Source organism: Prionailurus bengalensis, chromosome B3, assembly GCF_016509475.1.
Source record: "Prionailurus bengalensis isolate Pbe53 chromosome B3, Fcat_Pben_1.1_paternal_pri, whole genome shotgun sequence".
NCBI classification, from domain to species: domain Eukaryota; kingdom Metazoa; phylum Chordata; class Mammalia; order Carnivora; family Felidae; genus Prionailurus; species Prionailurus bengalensis.
In genome coordinates, this window is record NC_057355.1 from 142,499,936 (window position 1) to 142,517,867 (window position 17,932).

Consider the following 17,932-nt stretch of genomic DNA (forward strand, 5'->3'; position numbering starts at 1 on the left):
CTACGAGTTGGGACAAACGCATATAGCTGTGGAACCAACACCCACAATCACGCTAGGAGCAGGTTCATCGCTAAACAGTGAACTCGGAAGGTCTTGGAAGCAAAAGTCACCTGTCAACAGACTTTAAAAGTACTTTCGCTTTTGAAATGACACGTCCCTCATCTGGAATCGCCAAGCAACACCCTGCAAGCGATCCTACACGTGCGGCTACGCGGCGGGGGCGAGGCCGCGCGGCGAGTGGCGCCCGCTACCCGGCGGCTCCCGTGCCCCGACGACAAACGGGGCGCAGGCGGAGTCGCGGCGCCCGGCCGGAGCCGAGAGGAGGAAGAGTTTAAGGGCCGGAATGACAAACTCCAAAGCACCGAATTCTTCTCCCTAGTAGGGCGCCGAGCGTGTGGACCACGGCCAGGGCGCGTGGGAAGACAGATGACCTATTTTCAACGCCTGTTTTTATAGCTGGAAAGTGAGAGAGAAGCAGGGGCTGGTCCCCGGGCGCACCTGACGTTTGGGGAGCGGAACACAGAAGCCACACAGCCTTTGCCCGGGCGGCGGCGGGGAGGGAAGGAAGGAAGGAAGGAAGGAAGGGAGCGCGGGCCGGCCGCACGCACAGCCCAGCCGCCCAGCGCGAGTCGGAGCCGCCCGGGCCCCACCCGGCGGGCGCCCAGCGACCGGCGCTCCCTGCACCTGCCGCCGCCTCCGGGCCGGCCGGACGCCCCCGAGGGGCTGCGGGCCGGGGAGGGGGGACAGAGGCCGAACGGCGCCCCCACCCCCGACCCGCCGGGGCCCCGCATCCGGCCTTCCCGCCTGGCCCTAGGGGCGCACACCGCCGCCCGCACCTCGGGCGCCGGCCGACCGGCGGGGCGCGCGCAGAACCTGGGCCGAGGGGCGCCGGCCGGGGCGGGGGACGTCCTCACCGCGCTCGGGGGCGGCGGCGAGAGTCTGCCCGCGAGCCGCGCGCGCCGGGGGACCGCCGCCCGCACTCACCTGCCCGCTTGCCCCTTCGCGCAGCGGCGGCGGCGCCACACTCGGGCCCGGACCCACCGTCCGCCTCAACCAAGCCCCAGGCGGCGGCGGCGGCGGCGGCCGGACGGGAGGGGCGGGACGGCGGCCTGAGACGGCCCCGCCGCCGCGGCCCAACCCGGCTCCGCCCGCCCCCGGGCCCCGCCCCCGGGCCGCCGCCACCGCCGCCCATTGGCCCGCGGCTCCGACGCACGGGGGGCGCCCGTCAGCCAATCAGAAGAAAGTAGAGCTCTCCCAAGACGAAAGTGTCGCCAGTCTCTTCCCGGCCCCTCCCCACGGGTCAGCCGTCGCTGCGGGCAGGAGGAGGAGCCAGCCCGGGGGCGTTCTATTTCGGCAGTCCCGCCCCCCCCGGGGCGAGAGGGAATTCGGGAGCAACCGAACGTGCTAACGGAACTTGGACGCGGGAGGCGGGGCCCGAGGCGCCCTTTCTCCAATCAGCGCCTGGCGTGGGCGCAGCCCAGCCAATTGTGGCGCCGAAGCTGGCGGGGCCCAGGCCGTTCTGGCCCGCAGGCCCAATGGCTGGAGAGGAGGCCGTGCAGTACGGTTAGGGGTGGCTGGGCGGGGCCGCGCCCGGTCGCTTGTTTTTCGTCGCGGACGCAGCGAGATGACGTCGCTTCCCCGACATTCCACGTCCAAGATGGCCGCGGTTGGCGAGGAGAGACGTCGCTAAGGGGCTTGCCTGAGGCGAGGGGTGAGTGACCGACGGACCGCCGCTCACCTCCACTTCCCTGGAGGTCGGAGTAGGGTATGGCCATTTATCTCCGGCCATTGGAGGAGTCTCTTTTTCGGGATTCCGCCTCGCTCCGCTATCCCTGGTGCAAATCGAAGTTAGCGGGCGACGGCGGGGCTGCGGGTTGGGCTTCGAGAGAGTGTATGAAACACAGGAGCGGGGCAGGGAGGCCGACGCGGACCCTAAAACAGACAGCAGCCCTCGAAGTGAGGGGCGGCTAGGATTCGGGGACTTTCTAGCAGATGGGGAGAAGGGGCGGGAGGGGGGGCGCGTGCTCTTAAACGCGCGCGCAGCCTCTGAGCCGCACAATCGCAGTGTACCTCTATCTTCCCAGTTTATTTCGCAGCGTGCTGGTGGTCCCTGTCGAGGTTAGGCCTGAGACTTAGTCTACTCTACGTCTGAGGTACTCCGACTTTGGAGTCTGAAGAACCATGTAACAGGGTGGGACTAGAAATAAGGAAAAGGAACTTCCGCGATTAGGTTCGTTCTTGCCGAGACGTCGTCTTTACCGATCCTCTTCTGGACTGTTTGGTTTGTTATTAAAGCAGTTCTTTAAAAAATTGAGGCGTAAGTCTGAGGTTGTCTGAAAGTGCTTGGACTGTTACCAGCGCCGAGCACGGTTGGTACGCTCCCTAAACTTGGACTGCCAGTTAAACCGAGCTTTCGCGAAATCATCTGACGTTAGGCGCGACTTCTGAGAGCAGTTACTTGAGGGTGATCTCTTGTGGTTTTAAAGTAAACTTGATAGTGATTATGTATCTCGTTCTAAATCGCTCTTTAGATGTATCTAGTATGGTGCCTTTCATTTGTAGGCGCTCATTAAGGGTTTGTTTGAATGATGTTGCTAGAATGAAAACTCCATGAGGGGCTTTGTATCCTCAGCACCTAGAACACTGGGTGACGTATTGTAAGCTTTCTAGATTGTTGAATGAAGAATGGATGGATGATGGTAGTAATGGTGGTATTGGTAGACATTTTGGTTAAGATCGTTAGCGGCTTTAGATTGCTTGCTTGTTAAATAATCTTGACGGTAAATGTAAGAGTTATCCAGGATTATTTTATTTTGTTCACAGTAACCACTCTTAGTGTCTAATTTTCAGAGGTTTTTTCCCCCTTTTGTCTCATTGTATTGTAATGCATCATTCAACCTTATTTGTTGATTCTTGCATAAAACATAATGGGTGTTTCGTTTTGAAAATGTAGTTTGCACCAACAAGCAATAAGGAAACATTCTAATTACTAAGGAGGTCCTTACATTTTAATGCCACTTCTGAAATTGAATGTCGTAAAGAAAAAATGGTTTTAGCCTACCTTACCTAGGGAGATAATGTTTGAAAGCAGTGAGTTCGCTGAAGAAGAAAAATGGTTTGTTTGCTGTCTCTAAGAATTGGGTAAGGACCAACAAAATGAAAAGGAAGTTCAAGGTAATGGAGGAGATCATAAAGAACTTCAAATTGGATTAAATTCATTTCATATTTTTAGGGTCAGATAAATGATATACCGGCATACTTGCAGGTAAAATTGTAAAACCACTGCTCATAGCTTTTGAGGAATCTGAAAACAACAGTTAATGGTGTAAGACTGGAATCTGGTAAATATCTCAGGTTTTGCAGAGAGCAGTTAGGTTGATGGCTCTTGGATGCTAGAATTTGTTACTCTATTTTAAAGCCTTGGTTTTGTTTTTTGTTTTTAATTTTTAAATGTTTTTATTCATTTTTGAGAGACAGATACAGAGTGCAAACAGGGGAGGGGCAGAAAGAGAGGGAGACACAGAACCCGAAGCAGCTCCAGACTCTGAGCTGTCAGCACAGAGCCTGACGCGGGGCTCGAACCCACAAACCACAAAATCATGATCTGAGCTGAAGTCGGACACTTAACCAGCTGAGCCACTCTGGTGCCCTGTGTTCTAGAGCCTTGTTGGGAGAGCAGAAAGAGTTTGTGAGTACTTGGGAAAGGAGAGCTCATTCCCTCAAACTTGCAGAGTTCCAACTAAAAAAAAGCCAGCCCGATGACATATGTCTAATTACTTGTCCCTCGAAGTTTGCTACCTTGGTGGTGAATGAGGGATTGCTAGGCATGGGTCCATTTAGGTTTCCTGAGGACACTGAATGTATCTCTCTTCCTGTCCTAGTAGACACAAGAGACACATGTACACTGGCTAAGGTCTGCTTGGGTGGATTTATGTCCATTGAAATTACCAAACCCCAAATGATTAATGGGTTGATGTCAGCCCGAAGACAGGTGTTTAGAGATGAGCTATAGGGCTCTGGTCTTGCCCCTACTCTGGTTAGCACCTTTTTTTTTTTATTGCCAACTTTAAATACATGAGGCATACTCCTCACATTAATAAATGTACTCAAAACCTGTAGCTATAAAGAATTCTTAAAGGTTGAAACAATAGGTCAAAATTAACAAGATGTAAATTTGCCAGGTCAAATCTACAAAAGCTCATTATGCATATTTGAGACGAGGAAGACCAGATTTGGGGGGAAAAAAGGTGGGGGGGGTGGATTGTAGGATGTAATGTTCCATTTGTGGAAGCAAAGTGTAGAATCTTCCCCAGATTGAGGGAAAGCGATATTTTCATCTAACGACAAATTGTGGCTCTGCCATTTACGACCTTTGTGAATTAGGCAAGCTGTTTCATGTCTCTTTGGTTCTGGTGTCTCCACAATAAATTGTGAGAATAAGAAAATATAGCTTGCAGGCATGCTGTGTCTCAGTGGACACACAATGGACATGTTGCTGAGTATTGGTAATCTCCCTTCCCCCACTTACTATGAAGATCGTGTAAACAGTGTTTTCCGTTTTGGTTGCTAATGTTTAGGGGTTTTCTTGAAACACTAAAAACCATGTTGAGAAAATAGAGATGTTTGTTTACCCTGGAGAAGAGAAGGGAATGGGAAAATTGTCTTCACATTTGAGAGGCAATCAGTAGATAAGGGAAAGGTAAGGATTCAGAGAGTTGTTGAAAGGCGGAAAAGTCAACGTTAAGACTAATACAAAAATAAAGGTGAACACTAGTTAGTGATACCTAGCAATGCCATAGGTAAACTATTAATGTTTTGTAATACTAATTTGTAAACTATTAATGTTCATTAATGAAAGTGGCCAAATGAAGGTTAGTGAGTGACTAAGTATTACTTATTTAGAGGGAATGAGAAAATTGAGTAATGACCTTCACTATTGCTTCCAACATGTAGGTGTCCAAATTCTAAACTTGAAAATGCATTTCTTCTTTCATCATTTAAAATGCTATAATCTAAAGCACATTCCTGGAAGATGTTGCTGAAAAGCTTTGACATGCCGCTTGTTTATTGAGAGATTTTTACTTGTGGTGCTCATAACCCTGAGCCATTTTCACAGTAATCATGAGCTGCTAATGAGAAAACCTGTAACTTTAGGGTCTTGTGAAAAAATCAATAAAGGGTAATAGGAACAGGGGTGTAGAACTGAGGTATGGACTTTTTCAGGGGAGTGAGGACTGTTTTGATTCTATTTATGTACATTTATTTTCACTTTCGTGTATTGTTTATTTGGCCCCAGAGTCTAAAGGCGCTCTCTCTCTGTCAAAAATAAATAAACATTTTACAAAAATTAAAAAATAAAAAGGGGGGGTGCCTGGGTTGGTTGAGCGTCCGACTTCAGCTCAGGTCATGATCTCATGGTCCATGAGTTCAAGCCCTGTGTCGGGCTCTGTGCTGGCAGCTCAGAGCCTGGAGCCTGCTTCGGATTCTGTCTCTCTCTCTCTCTCTCTCTCTCTCTGTCTCTGTCTCTATCTCAAAAAAAAAAAAACAAAAAACATGAAAAATAATAATCTAAAGACACTATGCTGGATTATTAGCCTGGGGTTTGGCCCCTGGCAGCAAGGTAAAGCAGGCAGAGTATATCTGTGGTTTCATAAAACCATGTAGGGAGCTTGTTTTCCACTCCTATGTCCCCCCCACTGGGTCCCGTCCCTTTTCCTCACTCCTCCCCTTTCCTCTCAGCACAGGCCTTCATACTCTATGGGGAGGGGGTAGCATTTATTTCCTCCCCCTTAAGTGACTTTTTTTTTGTTATCTTCCTCAAACTTTTCCTTCCCTCCTGTTTCAGAGAAAGAGCTTCCTCCCTGAGGTTAACTTTTTTTACTATGCGTTTTATTATCCCTTGGCCATTTAACGCCTAGTGGCTTGTTCAGCCTCCTCTAGCGGCTCCTTCCCTTCTTGCCTCAGACATCTCTCACTCTCCTCTCCGCTGAGTAAACAAGAACCCTGTTTCATAGCCTGTTCATTCCTTTTCACAGTCTCCCTTCTGCCCCACTGCACTTGTGCAAAGGTTCTGCTATTTACGTATGTGTGTTTCTGCTCTACAGAGACAGTTCACATACCACACAAATCACCCATTTAAAATAGCGTACAAGCCAGCAGTCTTCAGTACGGAGTTGTGCAAACATTCCTATCGTCAACTTTCACTGACTCTAAGAACTCCCCACCAAAGTAACCTTTCCTTAATTCTTTGTTCTTTAAATTTTCTTCAGTGTTTGTCACTGTTAACTGCCACATCTGTCTCACAGCCCGTGTCCTTTGGTTTCTCTTGCAGTTGAAGTTACAAGTTTCCCACCTCTTGGACCATCCTTCCCTTTCTTTCCTTCGGAGATTTTTCTGCTTTCTCAAGTTCAGTCTCCAGACCTCTTTTTTCACTTTCCATCCCTCCGCCTGCCACCATGACTTTAGTTGTCAGTTCTGTATGGAGGAATCCCAGATAGATATGTTCTTCCAGACTTCAGTCCTGTTTGTAGGTCTGATAGGTATTTCCATACAGATGTTTTGTGGGTTCTTCAAACCTACTATTTTTGGAACCCAAATTCCCCCTGCCCCAGGCCCCACCATCAAAACTACCTCCTTCTCCATTTTTCTTTTTAGTATTACCCTCTCTGTGAGGCAGACAAGCTGGAAATCATCTCTTGCCTTTATTTATTTATTTGCATCACAGCCCCGTGTGGTTCTTGCTTCTTGTCTCGGCATCATCTTGAGGGAGGGGGACGAGCCCTCATCAGGCGGTACTTGAACAGCTACTTTAGTCTAACTTGGTCATCTCCAAACAGCCCCTGCCTCATTCTCTGCCCCCTTACCATGCCTTCTTGTTTTTCATGGCACTTGCCACTCCCTGATAAATAGTAACATATTTGTTTCTCTTTGTCTCTGCCGCTAGGACATGAGCTTCCTAGAACATAAGCTTCAGGTAGAGCAAAGACCTTGCATCTCCGTTCCTGCTGTGTCATTGAGGCCTGGCTCATAGTAAATACTCAGCAAATATTTGAATGAGCAACTACATGCACAACTGTTGGGTCGATATATCTTAAAGTAGATGTTCCCAGCTAGTGTGCTGTGAATACATTACAGAGATTTTGAGATGATGATTCCCTCAGCCAGTTGGCCAGTTGCTTTCTGCTCCACAAGAATGTGCATGGATGTTTGTTACTATTATTAAAAATGAAAAACTGGAAATATCTCAAATGTCCGTTCACAGTAGAGTGGATAAGTAAATTATGTTTTATTCATAGAGCACTGTACAACAGAGTTTCTCAACTTCAACACCGTCAACATTTTGGAACAGTTACTTCCTTGTGGAGAGTCGTTCTGCGCCTTGTAGATGTTGGGCAACATTCCTGGCCCTTACCCACTAGATGCCCAGCAGCAGCTCCCTAGTTATGATAGCCCAAAATGTCTGTAGACATTGCAAAGTGTTCCTGAGGGACACATTCACCCCTGGTTGAAAACCAGTGCTATACGGTAATGAGAATGAACGGGTACTGCTCTGTGCAGCAAGGATGAACCCCACAGACATAATGTGGAGCAGAAGAAAGCCATTGTGAAAGAGTGATATTCTACCATTCCAGGGTCCTTCAGAACCCTGCGAGACTCGTGGCTGGGACTAGAGGTCAAGATAGCAGTTACCTCTGGGGGAATCGTGGTTATAAGAGGAAAGAGGAGAGAGTCCGGGATGTCTGTAGAATTCTGTTTCACAGCTGGATGGTGTCACAAAAGCGTGTTCCCTTTATGAAAATTAGTAAACCATGCAGTTAAAGTTAGCGTGCTTTCCTTTTTGTGTGCTGTAATGCACTTACACATCGTGTTAATTTATAAAATCACTACTCGTACATAAGCGAGCATTCTTTGGCTGCTGAGAGAGACTGACCCAGAGGGAATAAGGGAGACCCGGTCAAATAAGTGGTCTTACTTGAGTTTCCCCCACGTTTTATAAAGTGAAAGAAGGGTGGGTACAAGGACTACTTGTTTATCTGTGGCCTAGACTGGACACATGTTAACATCTTACCACTTTACTATGTGAACCTGTGTTTTAGATAAGCCATTTGAAAAAAGTTGCAGACATGATACTTTACCCGGAAGTACTTCATTCAGCCTGAGAATAGTCATTTTTGTATATAATCACAGTATCATCACTGTTACCCCTAAGAAAATTAATAGGCCCTAATAGCCTCTAGTATAGAGGCCATATTAAAATTTCTCTAATTGTTCGAAATTTCTTTTATAGTTTTTTTTGTTTTTGTTTTTGTTTTTGTTTTATGAGGATCCAATCAAGATTCATACATTAGTTTGAGCATTATGCCTCTGTAGTCTTTTGAAATCTGGGACAGTTCCTCCCATCTTCTGTATTTTTCATGACATGGATTTCCTTGAAGAGACCAGGTCAGTTGTCTGGTGGAGGGTCACATTTCTGGATGTGACTAAAAGTTTCCTTGTGCCATTTGACTTGTTCTTCTACTCCCAGTATTTACTGTAAAGTGGAAGTTAGGTTTAAAGTCTCGGTTGAATTTAGCTTTTCAGAGGGAAGAATACTGCATAGGTGGTTGATACTTCTTTCTATTGCATCATATCAGGAGGCCACGTAATAGCAGGGTTTCACCCTATTAGTGATGCCAGGATTGATTGCTTTTGTTAAGGTAAAGGTACTTTTCTTCCACATTAATTAACACCAGTGCTAGCAAAGTAGACTTTGCTATATATATACATAAATTATGGACTCATGGATTGTTCATTCACTCTTTTACAGTCATTGTTATTTTTCTTTTTAGTATTCAGTTTCCCTGAATTTGTCCAGTGAGAGTCCACACTGGCTCCTGTGTCTTTTTAGAAGCTTCCATTTCTCTTAGCACATCTCAGGCAGACCCCTATCCCAGACTGGAAAGGAGAAAGGAGACCTGGTTTGTTTTTTTTTTTTGTAGAGGGTAACTAAGATTTGGACACTGATGTGTTCCTGACTATAGGAATGTCGTTGCTCCTAGATACTTGCGGTGGACAGAGCTGGGACGTATGTGTATACGTATTTTAACCATGATTTTTGTATTTTCCATTAAAATTTAACATTACAGGTTTTCCTTAACCTTTGATCTTATGCATATGTTTACTTTGAACTGAAAATCTTGATTCCTAACGACATCAACAGTTATATCTCTTTGCTTTATCCTACGGTACACATACACAAATGGGTTGACAGTGAACAATAGTAATGCCAGTACCAACAAAGTATTACTGAAGAAGTTTAAGATTTCCTTGCAGTTCTTTTGTGCTTAGAATATGTTTCACTCAGGATGGAATGAGATCGGGAATTACTTGTAATAGTTTTCCGTGTTTCGTGTTTGGTATACACTGCGTTTATTCTGAGTTTTAGGGTTTGCTTTTTTCTTTTTAGTGTTAAATATTTACATGATTCAGAAGTCAGAGTTGCAGAAGGACTCGCGAGCCAACCCAAAAGAGCCACTTCCAATGGCTATATCTGGAATAGTTTGGGCAACGAAGTAAATGACGGTAGTATTGGCTTATGATTCAAAGAATGAAACAAATACCGATGAGTCCATACTAATATAAATAAGTGATTGAATAAATACATGAATGAGGGTGAAGAAACAGATCTTTCTTACAAAAGAACAACTAATGTTGAAGAAAGGAAGGAAGGAAATAGAAAGTCACCGTTAGAACACCACAGTAATCAGGTCGCCTGGGTGGCTCAGTCGGTTAAGAATCTGACTTCGGCTCAGGTCATGATCTCATGGCTCGTGAGTTCGAGCCCCGCGCTGGGCTCTGTGCTGACAGCTCAGCGCCTGAAGCCTCCTTCCCATTCTGTGTCTCCTTCTCTCTCTGCCCTCCCCCTCTCGTGTTCTGTCTCTCTCTCTCTCTCTCTCTCTCTCTCTCTCAAAAATAAATAAACGTTGGAAAAAAATTTTTTTACAATAAAGAACACCACAAGAATTGTTACAGGCAAGATCCTCAGATGAATGCTAAAATTAATGGGCGAAACTTGAAGGAGAAAAGGGGATAATTTGCTTAGTATTTTGCATTGCAAAATATTTTCCCCAAAATGCTCACTAATTACTGTGGTAGTTAGAACATCTGTCCTCACATTCATTGATACTTCTCCTTCCAGGAGATGTAGCTTAATTCCCTGCCCTTGAGGGTAGGCTAGGCCTTGTGATTCATTTCTAAGGAATAGAAGATGGAAAGGAAAAAATAGTAACTTACAGTGAGAAACCTGGCAAGACCCCATCTTAACCAAGTGGTCATGGTTAATATGGACAGTAGGTTCTGGGGCGCCTGGGTGGCGCAGTCGGTTAAGCGTCCGACTTCAGCCAGGTCACGATCTCGCGGTCCGGGAGTTCGAGCCCCGCGTCAGGCTCTGGGCTGATGGCTCAGAGCCTGGAGCCTGTTTCCGATTCTCTGTCTCCCTCTCTCTCTGCCCCTCCCCCGTTCATGCTCTGTCTCTCTCTGTCCCAAAAATAAATAAACGTTGAAAAAAAAAAATATGGACAGTAGGTTCTGATATCTGATGTGGTGAGATGAGATGAGAAGGGCACTTCACCTCTGTGGCATTCTTCCCCAAAACTCCAGTCTGTTCTTGGGGAAACATTAGACAAACCTAAATCAGAGACATTTCATTCTGCCTGGTACTCTTTAAAACTGGCAAGCTCATGAAAAAAACAGGAAACGCTGAGAAACTGTTACTAGAAGATACTAAGGAAATAAGGCCCCTAAATGCAGTGTCGCATCCTGGATTAGATCCAGAACAGAAAAGGGATTTTTGGAGAAACTCAAAATTTGAGTCAAGGCTGTAGTTCAGTTGTACCAAAATGAATGTCTTCGTTTTCGTAAACATACCATGGTTGTATAAGACGTTAACATTGGAGGAAGCAGAGTGAAGGGTATATGAGAATTCCCTCCTGCCTTTACAACTCTTCTGTAAATCTGCAGTTATTTTCAAGTAAAAGGCTTCTTAGGTCAAAGCTGTGGGGGTGATTGGGTGGCTCAGTTAATTGAGCATTGACTCTTGATTTTGGCTCAGGCTATGATCTCATGGTTCTTGAGATCTACTTGGGATTCTCTCTCTCCCTCTCTTTCTCTCTCTGCCTCTCTTTCTCTCTCTGCCTCTCCCCTGCTCACGTTCTCTCTTCCTCTCTCTCTCTCAAAATAAAAACACATTTAAAAAAAAGTCGAAGCTGTGTAAAAAGAGATCCCCAAAGTATTGCTCCCATTCTGTTCTTCCCTGTTCCCTATTGGTAACCTTTTTATTGTTATTATTATTATTATTATTATTAGTTTAAAAAACAAATTCAGATGTCTATTATTTCTCCTCTTACACGGATACTAACGTACCACGTACACTATCCTGCATCCAACTGATCCTGGAACTGTCTCCTTACCAGGACTTAAAGGGTTTTTTTAGTCTTTTTTTAATACCAGCATGGTAAACCATTAGTGTTCATGTCAGCCATATTTTCTTCAGCCAGTGCCCCATTGAGGGACATTTGGGTTGTTCACAGTTTTTGCTATTATAAGTGACATTTTCATGAATAATCTTGTGGATACGCTGTTTCATACTTGTAATGGTATTTTCAGAGTAGTTTCTCTGAAGTGGGATTACTAAGTAAAACAGCAAACGCATATGTAATTTTGTTAGATATTGCCAAATTCCCCTCTGTGAGAGTTGTTCCATTTTGTATTCCCACCAGCACTATATGAGATCGCCTGCTTCTCCCTGGCCTTGCCAACAGAGGATATAGTCACACTTTTAGAGTTTCTGCCAGCCGAGAGTTGAGAAATGTGTCCCAGTATGACATCCAACTCTGAACTCTTCATATTTACTGAGCATCTGATTGTGCACTTTCCATGTTTACTTAGGCTTTAGGTAACTGACCTCCCCAACCTCCAGTCATTGCCCAGTTCTGTCACACACACAATTACAAATCAGTTGAAGAAGATTACTTTTTTCCTGGTACTTAATTTCTTCCTGGTGGAGGAAAGATCCATTTGTAGGGCTTCCAGGTGCGAGGAGGAGGAGGGGTGCGTTCAGCCCTGCCAAATCCCCTTTCCCACTAGAAATGAGGCAGCACACAGAAAAGGTTAGGCTTCCAGATTCACTGATGCCTCTGGCCCGGAACTGAGCTAGTGAACCGCTCTTTCCTTGCCGACAAGACCCACCTGCTTCTAGCTGCCTCTTTAAAGTACTTCTGCGACCTATTTGAGAATTGCTCTTCTCTGATGAGTTTACAGACGGTTTACATATTCCAGTGGCCTCCAGATGAGAGTCCTTGTTTTCTGTTTTCTTTGCTCAACATGATGCTTTTAGAAAACCTCCTTATCCTGAATGAAAAAGAAGAGGATGATGGGGTGCCTGGGTGGCTCAGTTGGTTAAGCATCCGACTTCGGCTCAGGTCATGATCTCACGGTCCTGCTTCAGATTCTGTGTCTCCTCTCTCTGCCCCTCCCCTGCTCGCCCTCTGTCTCTCTCTTTCTCAGAAATAAAAAACACTAAAAAAAAATTTTTAAAAAGGAAAAGAAGAGGATGAGAAAAATTTGTTTTTAATGTTCATTTATTTTTGAGAGAGAAACAGAGTGAGTGGGGGAGGAGTAGAGACACAAGGAGACACGCAATCCAAAGCGGGCTCCAGGCTCCGAGCTGTCAGCACAGAGCCCGACACAGGGCTCAAACTCACGAGCCATGAGATCATGACCTGAGCCGAAGTCGGAAGCTTAACCGATGGAGCCAGCCAGGCGCCCCTTGAGCATCTTAAAGTAACTTCTTTCTTCCCTTGTGGACCACCTCCTTCTACCCACAGCCCCAGAATCACTGCACCCAGACATCTGATTTTTATTGCTCAGTTCAGTGACTTGTGCAGATTTGAATTCAGCCAATCTGGTGGCTCTTCTAAGTGAAATGAAGTAAACTGAAAAAGGGAAATTCTGATTGGGTGCTGAGTGGAAGAGATGGGTAATTTTGGAGCATAAATCTTTTTAAGGGGTTAAGACAGGCCTGGATTTTACCAAAGAACGGAATCTAGACCAGCATGAAGGGATTGAGTCTACTGAAGAAAGGCAGAAAGGAAAGTGAGATGGAAATGCCCTTCCTTTTCAGCTGCTATGAAATTTGGGATTTATTATACCGTGGGTCACTTATGTGTTAAATTGGCTTTGGGGCTGAGTCTGAGCTTGTAATGGTCAATCAGTAGTGTTGCTTCTCTGGGAAATTTTTTTAAAGTTTATTTACTTTTTTTTTTATTTTAATTTTTTTTTTTCAACGTTTATTTATTTTTGGGACAGAGAGAGACAGAGCATGAACGGGGGAGGGGCAGAGAGAGAGGGAGACACAGAATCAGAAACAGGCTCCAGGCTCTGAGCCATCAGCCCAGAGCCTGACGCGGGGCTCGAACTGCGGGACCGCGAGATCGTGACCTGGCTGAAGCCGGACGCTTAACCGACTGCGCCACCCAGGCGCCCCAAAGTTTATTTACTTTGAGAGGGAGTGCGCAAGCAGGGGAGGGGCAGAGAGAGAGGAAGAGAGAAGCCCAAGCAGACTCCGAGCACTGTAAACATGGAGCCTGACATGGGGCTCGATCTCACAAACCGTGATACCATGACCTGAACTGAAATCAGGAGTCAGACACTTAACTGACTGAGCCACCCAGGTGCCCCTCTGGGAAATTTTGATCCAAAATCAAATATAATCAGTGACTGCACACTGTCTTTGATGATCCGGATTGTTTGATGTGGAGTATTCCTTTCCAACTTTGCTGTTCCTTCTCTTTCTCTTAGGATTCTAACATTTTCAGAAAATCTTTTGGAAAGAACAAGTCTACTTCAATAAATGAAGGAGAATAAAGAAAACTCAAGCCCTTCAGTAACCTCAGCAAACCTGGACCACACAAAACCATGTTGGTACTGGGATAAGAAAGACTTGGCTCATACACCCTCGCAGCTCGAAGGACTCGATCCAGCCACTGAAGCCCGGTACCGCCGAGAGGGGGCTCGGTTCATCTTTGATGTGGGCACACGTTTGGGACTGTATCCTAAGTCTCCTTGGAATCTGTTATAGATAGGCTCCCCACCTGGATACTAAAAACAAAATAGGTAGCACTGTGTCCGTACTGAAATGGCTCTTAAGTATCTCTATTTAAATTTTTTCTGACTAACTTGGCTCCTCAGGGGTTTTCTGTTTCCTGTTTATCCTTTAAACGTGTAGACTCAGCCATTGGGTGAGTGGCCACCAGGAGGCATGCCCGGTGGTCACCGTTGAGGTGTACCTAGAGGTTGGGGAAGCCCCGCCTTGTTAGAAGTAGGAACTTCAACTTGCTAACGTCAACTTGTCAGAGTCCTGAAACCCTGAGATCCCCATGCTTAACCACCAGAGTGTTTAACACTGATTTTGCTGTTATTGTTTGCCTTTATGTTTCCACATTTAATTAAGAGCATAACTTCCAGAAATTCTTGGTCAAGTCCTTAACCAGATCAACAGACACTATGATACCCTGGCAACTGGAATAATTTATTTTCATCGCTTCTATATGTTTCATTCCTTCAAGCAATTCCCAAGATATGTAAGTGTTTGAATTTTATTATAATTCGCTAACACACACGTTACTCTTTTCACACAGTTTAGCGGACTATTTATAGTCTCTTTTTATTCTGTTTTCCAGAAAGTATTTATTTCCGTGTAGTACGTGGTGTCCATAAATAATCAAGTTTGAACTTTTATTTTTTCCAACTAACTATATTTAAATCTTATTTAAGCCAGGGTGGACCACAATCGTATTGCATTTTGTGTGGACTTTACTTCCTTCTCACATTTCACAAGATGAATTTGGGCTTCTAAGGAAGACCCCAAAAAAGGGCAAGATGGAAGAGAAGTTCTTTATGCCATATCACTCACTCTTTAGCTACTCCTTAAACATGCAGAGTCCGACAGGAAACCTGCCGTGAGTAGCCAGGATAGGTGCTATGACATGTACAAAACACATGGTCCATAGTAAAGCCGTAGGAGAGGTGAGGAAGGAGGGCTGGAGCATCCAAAGGAGTGGTTAATTACATCTTAGAGGGCTCAGGGAAGATGCCAGGGAGGAGTTGCCAGCAGTTAGTTAAGCCTGGACTGGAAGTAGGGCTTAGAGGTGCTGAGATGGGACGGAGCAGTTGGTCCAACAGGAGCTGGCACGAGTAGAGACACCGGGCAGCGTACTATTCTGTGTAGCCCGGCCAGGGAGGTCCGTGTGGCAGGAAGGGAATGGCGGGGCCCAGGGTGGAAAGGTGAGCTGTATCGGACCATAGTGAGCCTTGGACTTCGGACCAGGGAAATCTGACTTTAGTAGGCAGACTGAAGTTGTGGAAGGGTTTTTAGGAGGAAGATGACAGAAGATTTACTAGGAAATTAATGTGTTGGGGATCCTTCCTCTTGCTCAGGTTTTCCCCAGTTTTGTACACGTGTCTTCCTCACTGGTCTGTAAAGTTCTAGAGGAAGGAGCCTGTGGCAGAGTCAGCTTTGTGCCTGGCACAGCATCTGACACCTGCCGTGCTCGGGGTCCCGTGGAGGAGGGGCACGGGGGGGGGGGGGCGTGGGAGGTGGGGGCTGGCGCAGGCAGAGAATAGCCGGAGGCCAAGCTGTGAGAGCGCTGCAGTGGGGTGGGGACTGCATGTGGATCCAGGCGGCTGGGGCAGGGAGAGAGAGCGTGGGCGGTGGTATATGGATGGATTCCACGGGAAATGTGTTTAATTGTGCTCTTTTTCTGCAGCAAAGCTCACTGTTCCGGGAGCCATTATCTTTAAGACTGCAATGTAAAAAGAAAGTTTGTTCCTGTGATTCTTTTCCTTTCTGGCATCTATTTTGTTTACATGCCATTTTCTTTGGAAAATTCAATTTGAAATAACTTACGAAGCCAAATTGGGAGTGGGTGTGTGCACGTATACGAAACTTCCTTCAAGCTCTTTGAGCGTCAGAGTATTTGTGAACCAGTAAAAGGAAGAGAGGAAGATAGGAGAATAAGGGGACCGGGTTATTGCGAAGGCCAGAACTCCTTGCTGCTTTCCCTGTGAGCTTTGTTAACAGTGTCTCAAGAGCTCTTGCCTCCCTTGCAGGTGACAGGAGCTTGTTGTCTCTTTCTGGCGGGGAAAGTAGAAGAAACGCCAAAAAAATGTAAGGATATCATCAAAACGGCTCGTAGTTTATTAAACGATGTACAATTTGGCCAGTTTGGAGACGACCCAAAGGTAAGAATCTTAACTTCCTGCCTTCAGATCTTGGTTCCTCGTGGTAGTGTCGTGATAAGGTTCCTCGTGTGGCCCCCGTAGCTGCCAGTCCCTCCCCCCCGCCCCCGAGACCTGAGAGGGCTTTGTGCAGAAGGTCCTCCTTCTCGCCTCTGTCAGAGAGGAGGGAAGATGAAACGGCCTGCGCGTAGGGAGCACCTGCTGGCGCGCACGCCTCACCCTGAGGACCTGGAGGCAGCGGCACACTGGACGTGAGTGGAAACCCGCTCGCTCCCGTTAGCGCTCCTGGACCTGGACGCAGCTCAGCCTCGTCGGCCAGGCCGTGACCGGAGGGCCGCGTCTCCAGCCAGCTCCTGAATAGGCAGAAAGCACAGGCGATAGACGGACGTGTGCCCGTGTCTGCTTATGCTGTGTGTCTTTCCGCTTCCTGAGAATGTTGGGAAGTATTAACATGGGCAGCTATTTTCAGACACCCAGAGGTTGCTGTTGGACGCGCCGTCCGTTCTGGCCCTTCCCCACAATCCCTGCCTCTGTCAGGAGACGGTATTGGAACAGTTGTAGAGCTGCTTTTAATATGTTTATTACGTTCGAAAAAGACCACTCTCGGAGCCCCGTAGTGGCTTTCCTCCACCCCTGACTCCTGTCAGGCTCCCTCCCCCCCTCATTGTAACCCTGATGGCACCTGTTCGCTGTGCTGATTCACAACACTTAGTGCAACTGCCGATTGGATTTTTTTAAAATCTATTTGTTTCGAGAGAGAGAGGGAGGGAGAGAGAGAACTCTGAGAAGCCTCTGCTCTGTCAGCACGGAGTCCGACACGGGGCTCAACCTAATGAACCGTGATTCGTGGCCTGCGCTGAAGTCGAGTTGGACGTCTAACCAGCTGAGCCACCCAGGCGCCCAAAGGTGGTTGGATTTTAATCAGATAATCACACGGAAGAACTCTCCTCCGCTGTAAGATCTCTGACAGCAGAGACCATGTCATCTGTTGTGCCAGGTGCCTGGTACAGTGGCTGGACAGAATAGGCACCCAGCAGATACCTGTCGGAGAAATGACAAGCTCCAGAGCACAGGTAAAGCCGGGCTCACCAGGATGAGGAACTGGGCACCATTCAGTCTTACTTTTCCTCACTAGCTGCTGTCGCCCGCCACACAGTTACCCTCTGTCTACCAATGAGTATTTATGTTGGTGTTTGTAAAATGTGTTCATTTTCCTTCCTGCTTTGAGGAGTTAACAGGCCCAGAATGCTTTTGCATATATTGTAGTTGTGATTAATACTCATAGTTTGTAAGTACTGTCAACATGGGTAACTGTCCCTTGAAATGATTTATAAACCTGTTCACCTGTTTATAAAAATGTGCATCTATTAGGAATTCTTACTAACAACGATCAAAAGGGAATTTAAGGGGCGCCTGGGTGGCTCAGTCGGTTGAGCGGCCGACTTCGGCTCAGGTCATGATCTCACGGTCCGTGAGTTCGAGCCCTGCGTCGGGCTCTGTGCTGACAGCTCGGAGCCTGGAGCCTGTTTCAGATTCTGGGTCTCCCTCTCTCTGACCCTCCCCTGTTCATGCTCTGTCTCTCCCTGTCTCAAAAATAAATAAAACGTTAAAAAAAAATTTTTTTTTTAAAAGGGAATTTAATAGAAGTAATGTAACT

At 46.6% G+C, this 17,932-nt stretch overlaps 2 protein-coding genes across 4 annotated transcripts in view; one reads left to right on the forward strand and one right to left on the reverse strand.

Annotated features, from left to right (window-relative positions):
• SETD3 (SET domain containing 3, actin histidine methyltransferase) overlaps window positions 1-1,158 on the reverse strand; it is an 80,492-nt gene extending 79,334 nt beyond the window's left edge. For 2 of the 3 annotated variants that reach the window (XR_006293499.1, XM_043556999.1), the window contains exon 1: window positions 985-1,117. The gene's annotated coding sequence lies outside the window, so the exon portion shown is untranslated. Of the gene's footprint in view, window positions 1-984 lie in introns of all 3 variants that reach the window. The other variant, XM_043556998.1, reaches the window with a different exon arrangement.
• Window positions 1,159-1,366: 208 nt separating this feature from the next.
• Window positions 1,367-17,932, forward strand: part of CCNK (cyclin K) — a 30,001-nt gene continuing 13,435 nt past the window's right edge. Inside the window, exons 1-4 of the mRNA XM_043557000.1 lie at window positions 1,367-1,711; window positions 13,837-14,085; window positions 14,537-14,618; window positions 16,147-16,278. Of these exons, the coding sequence (XP_043412935.1) occupies window positions 13,889-14,085; window positions 14,537-14,618; window positions 16,147-16,278 (411 nt within the window). The 5' untranslated portion in view covers window positions 1,367-1,711; window positions 13,837-13,888. The remainder of the gene's footprint in view (window positions 1,712-13,836; window positions 14,086-14,536; window positions 14,619-16,146; window positions 16,279-17,932) is intronic.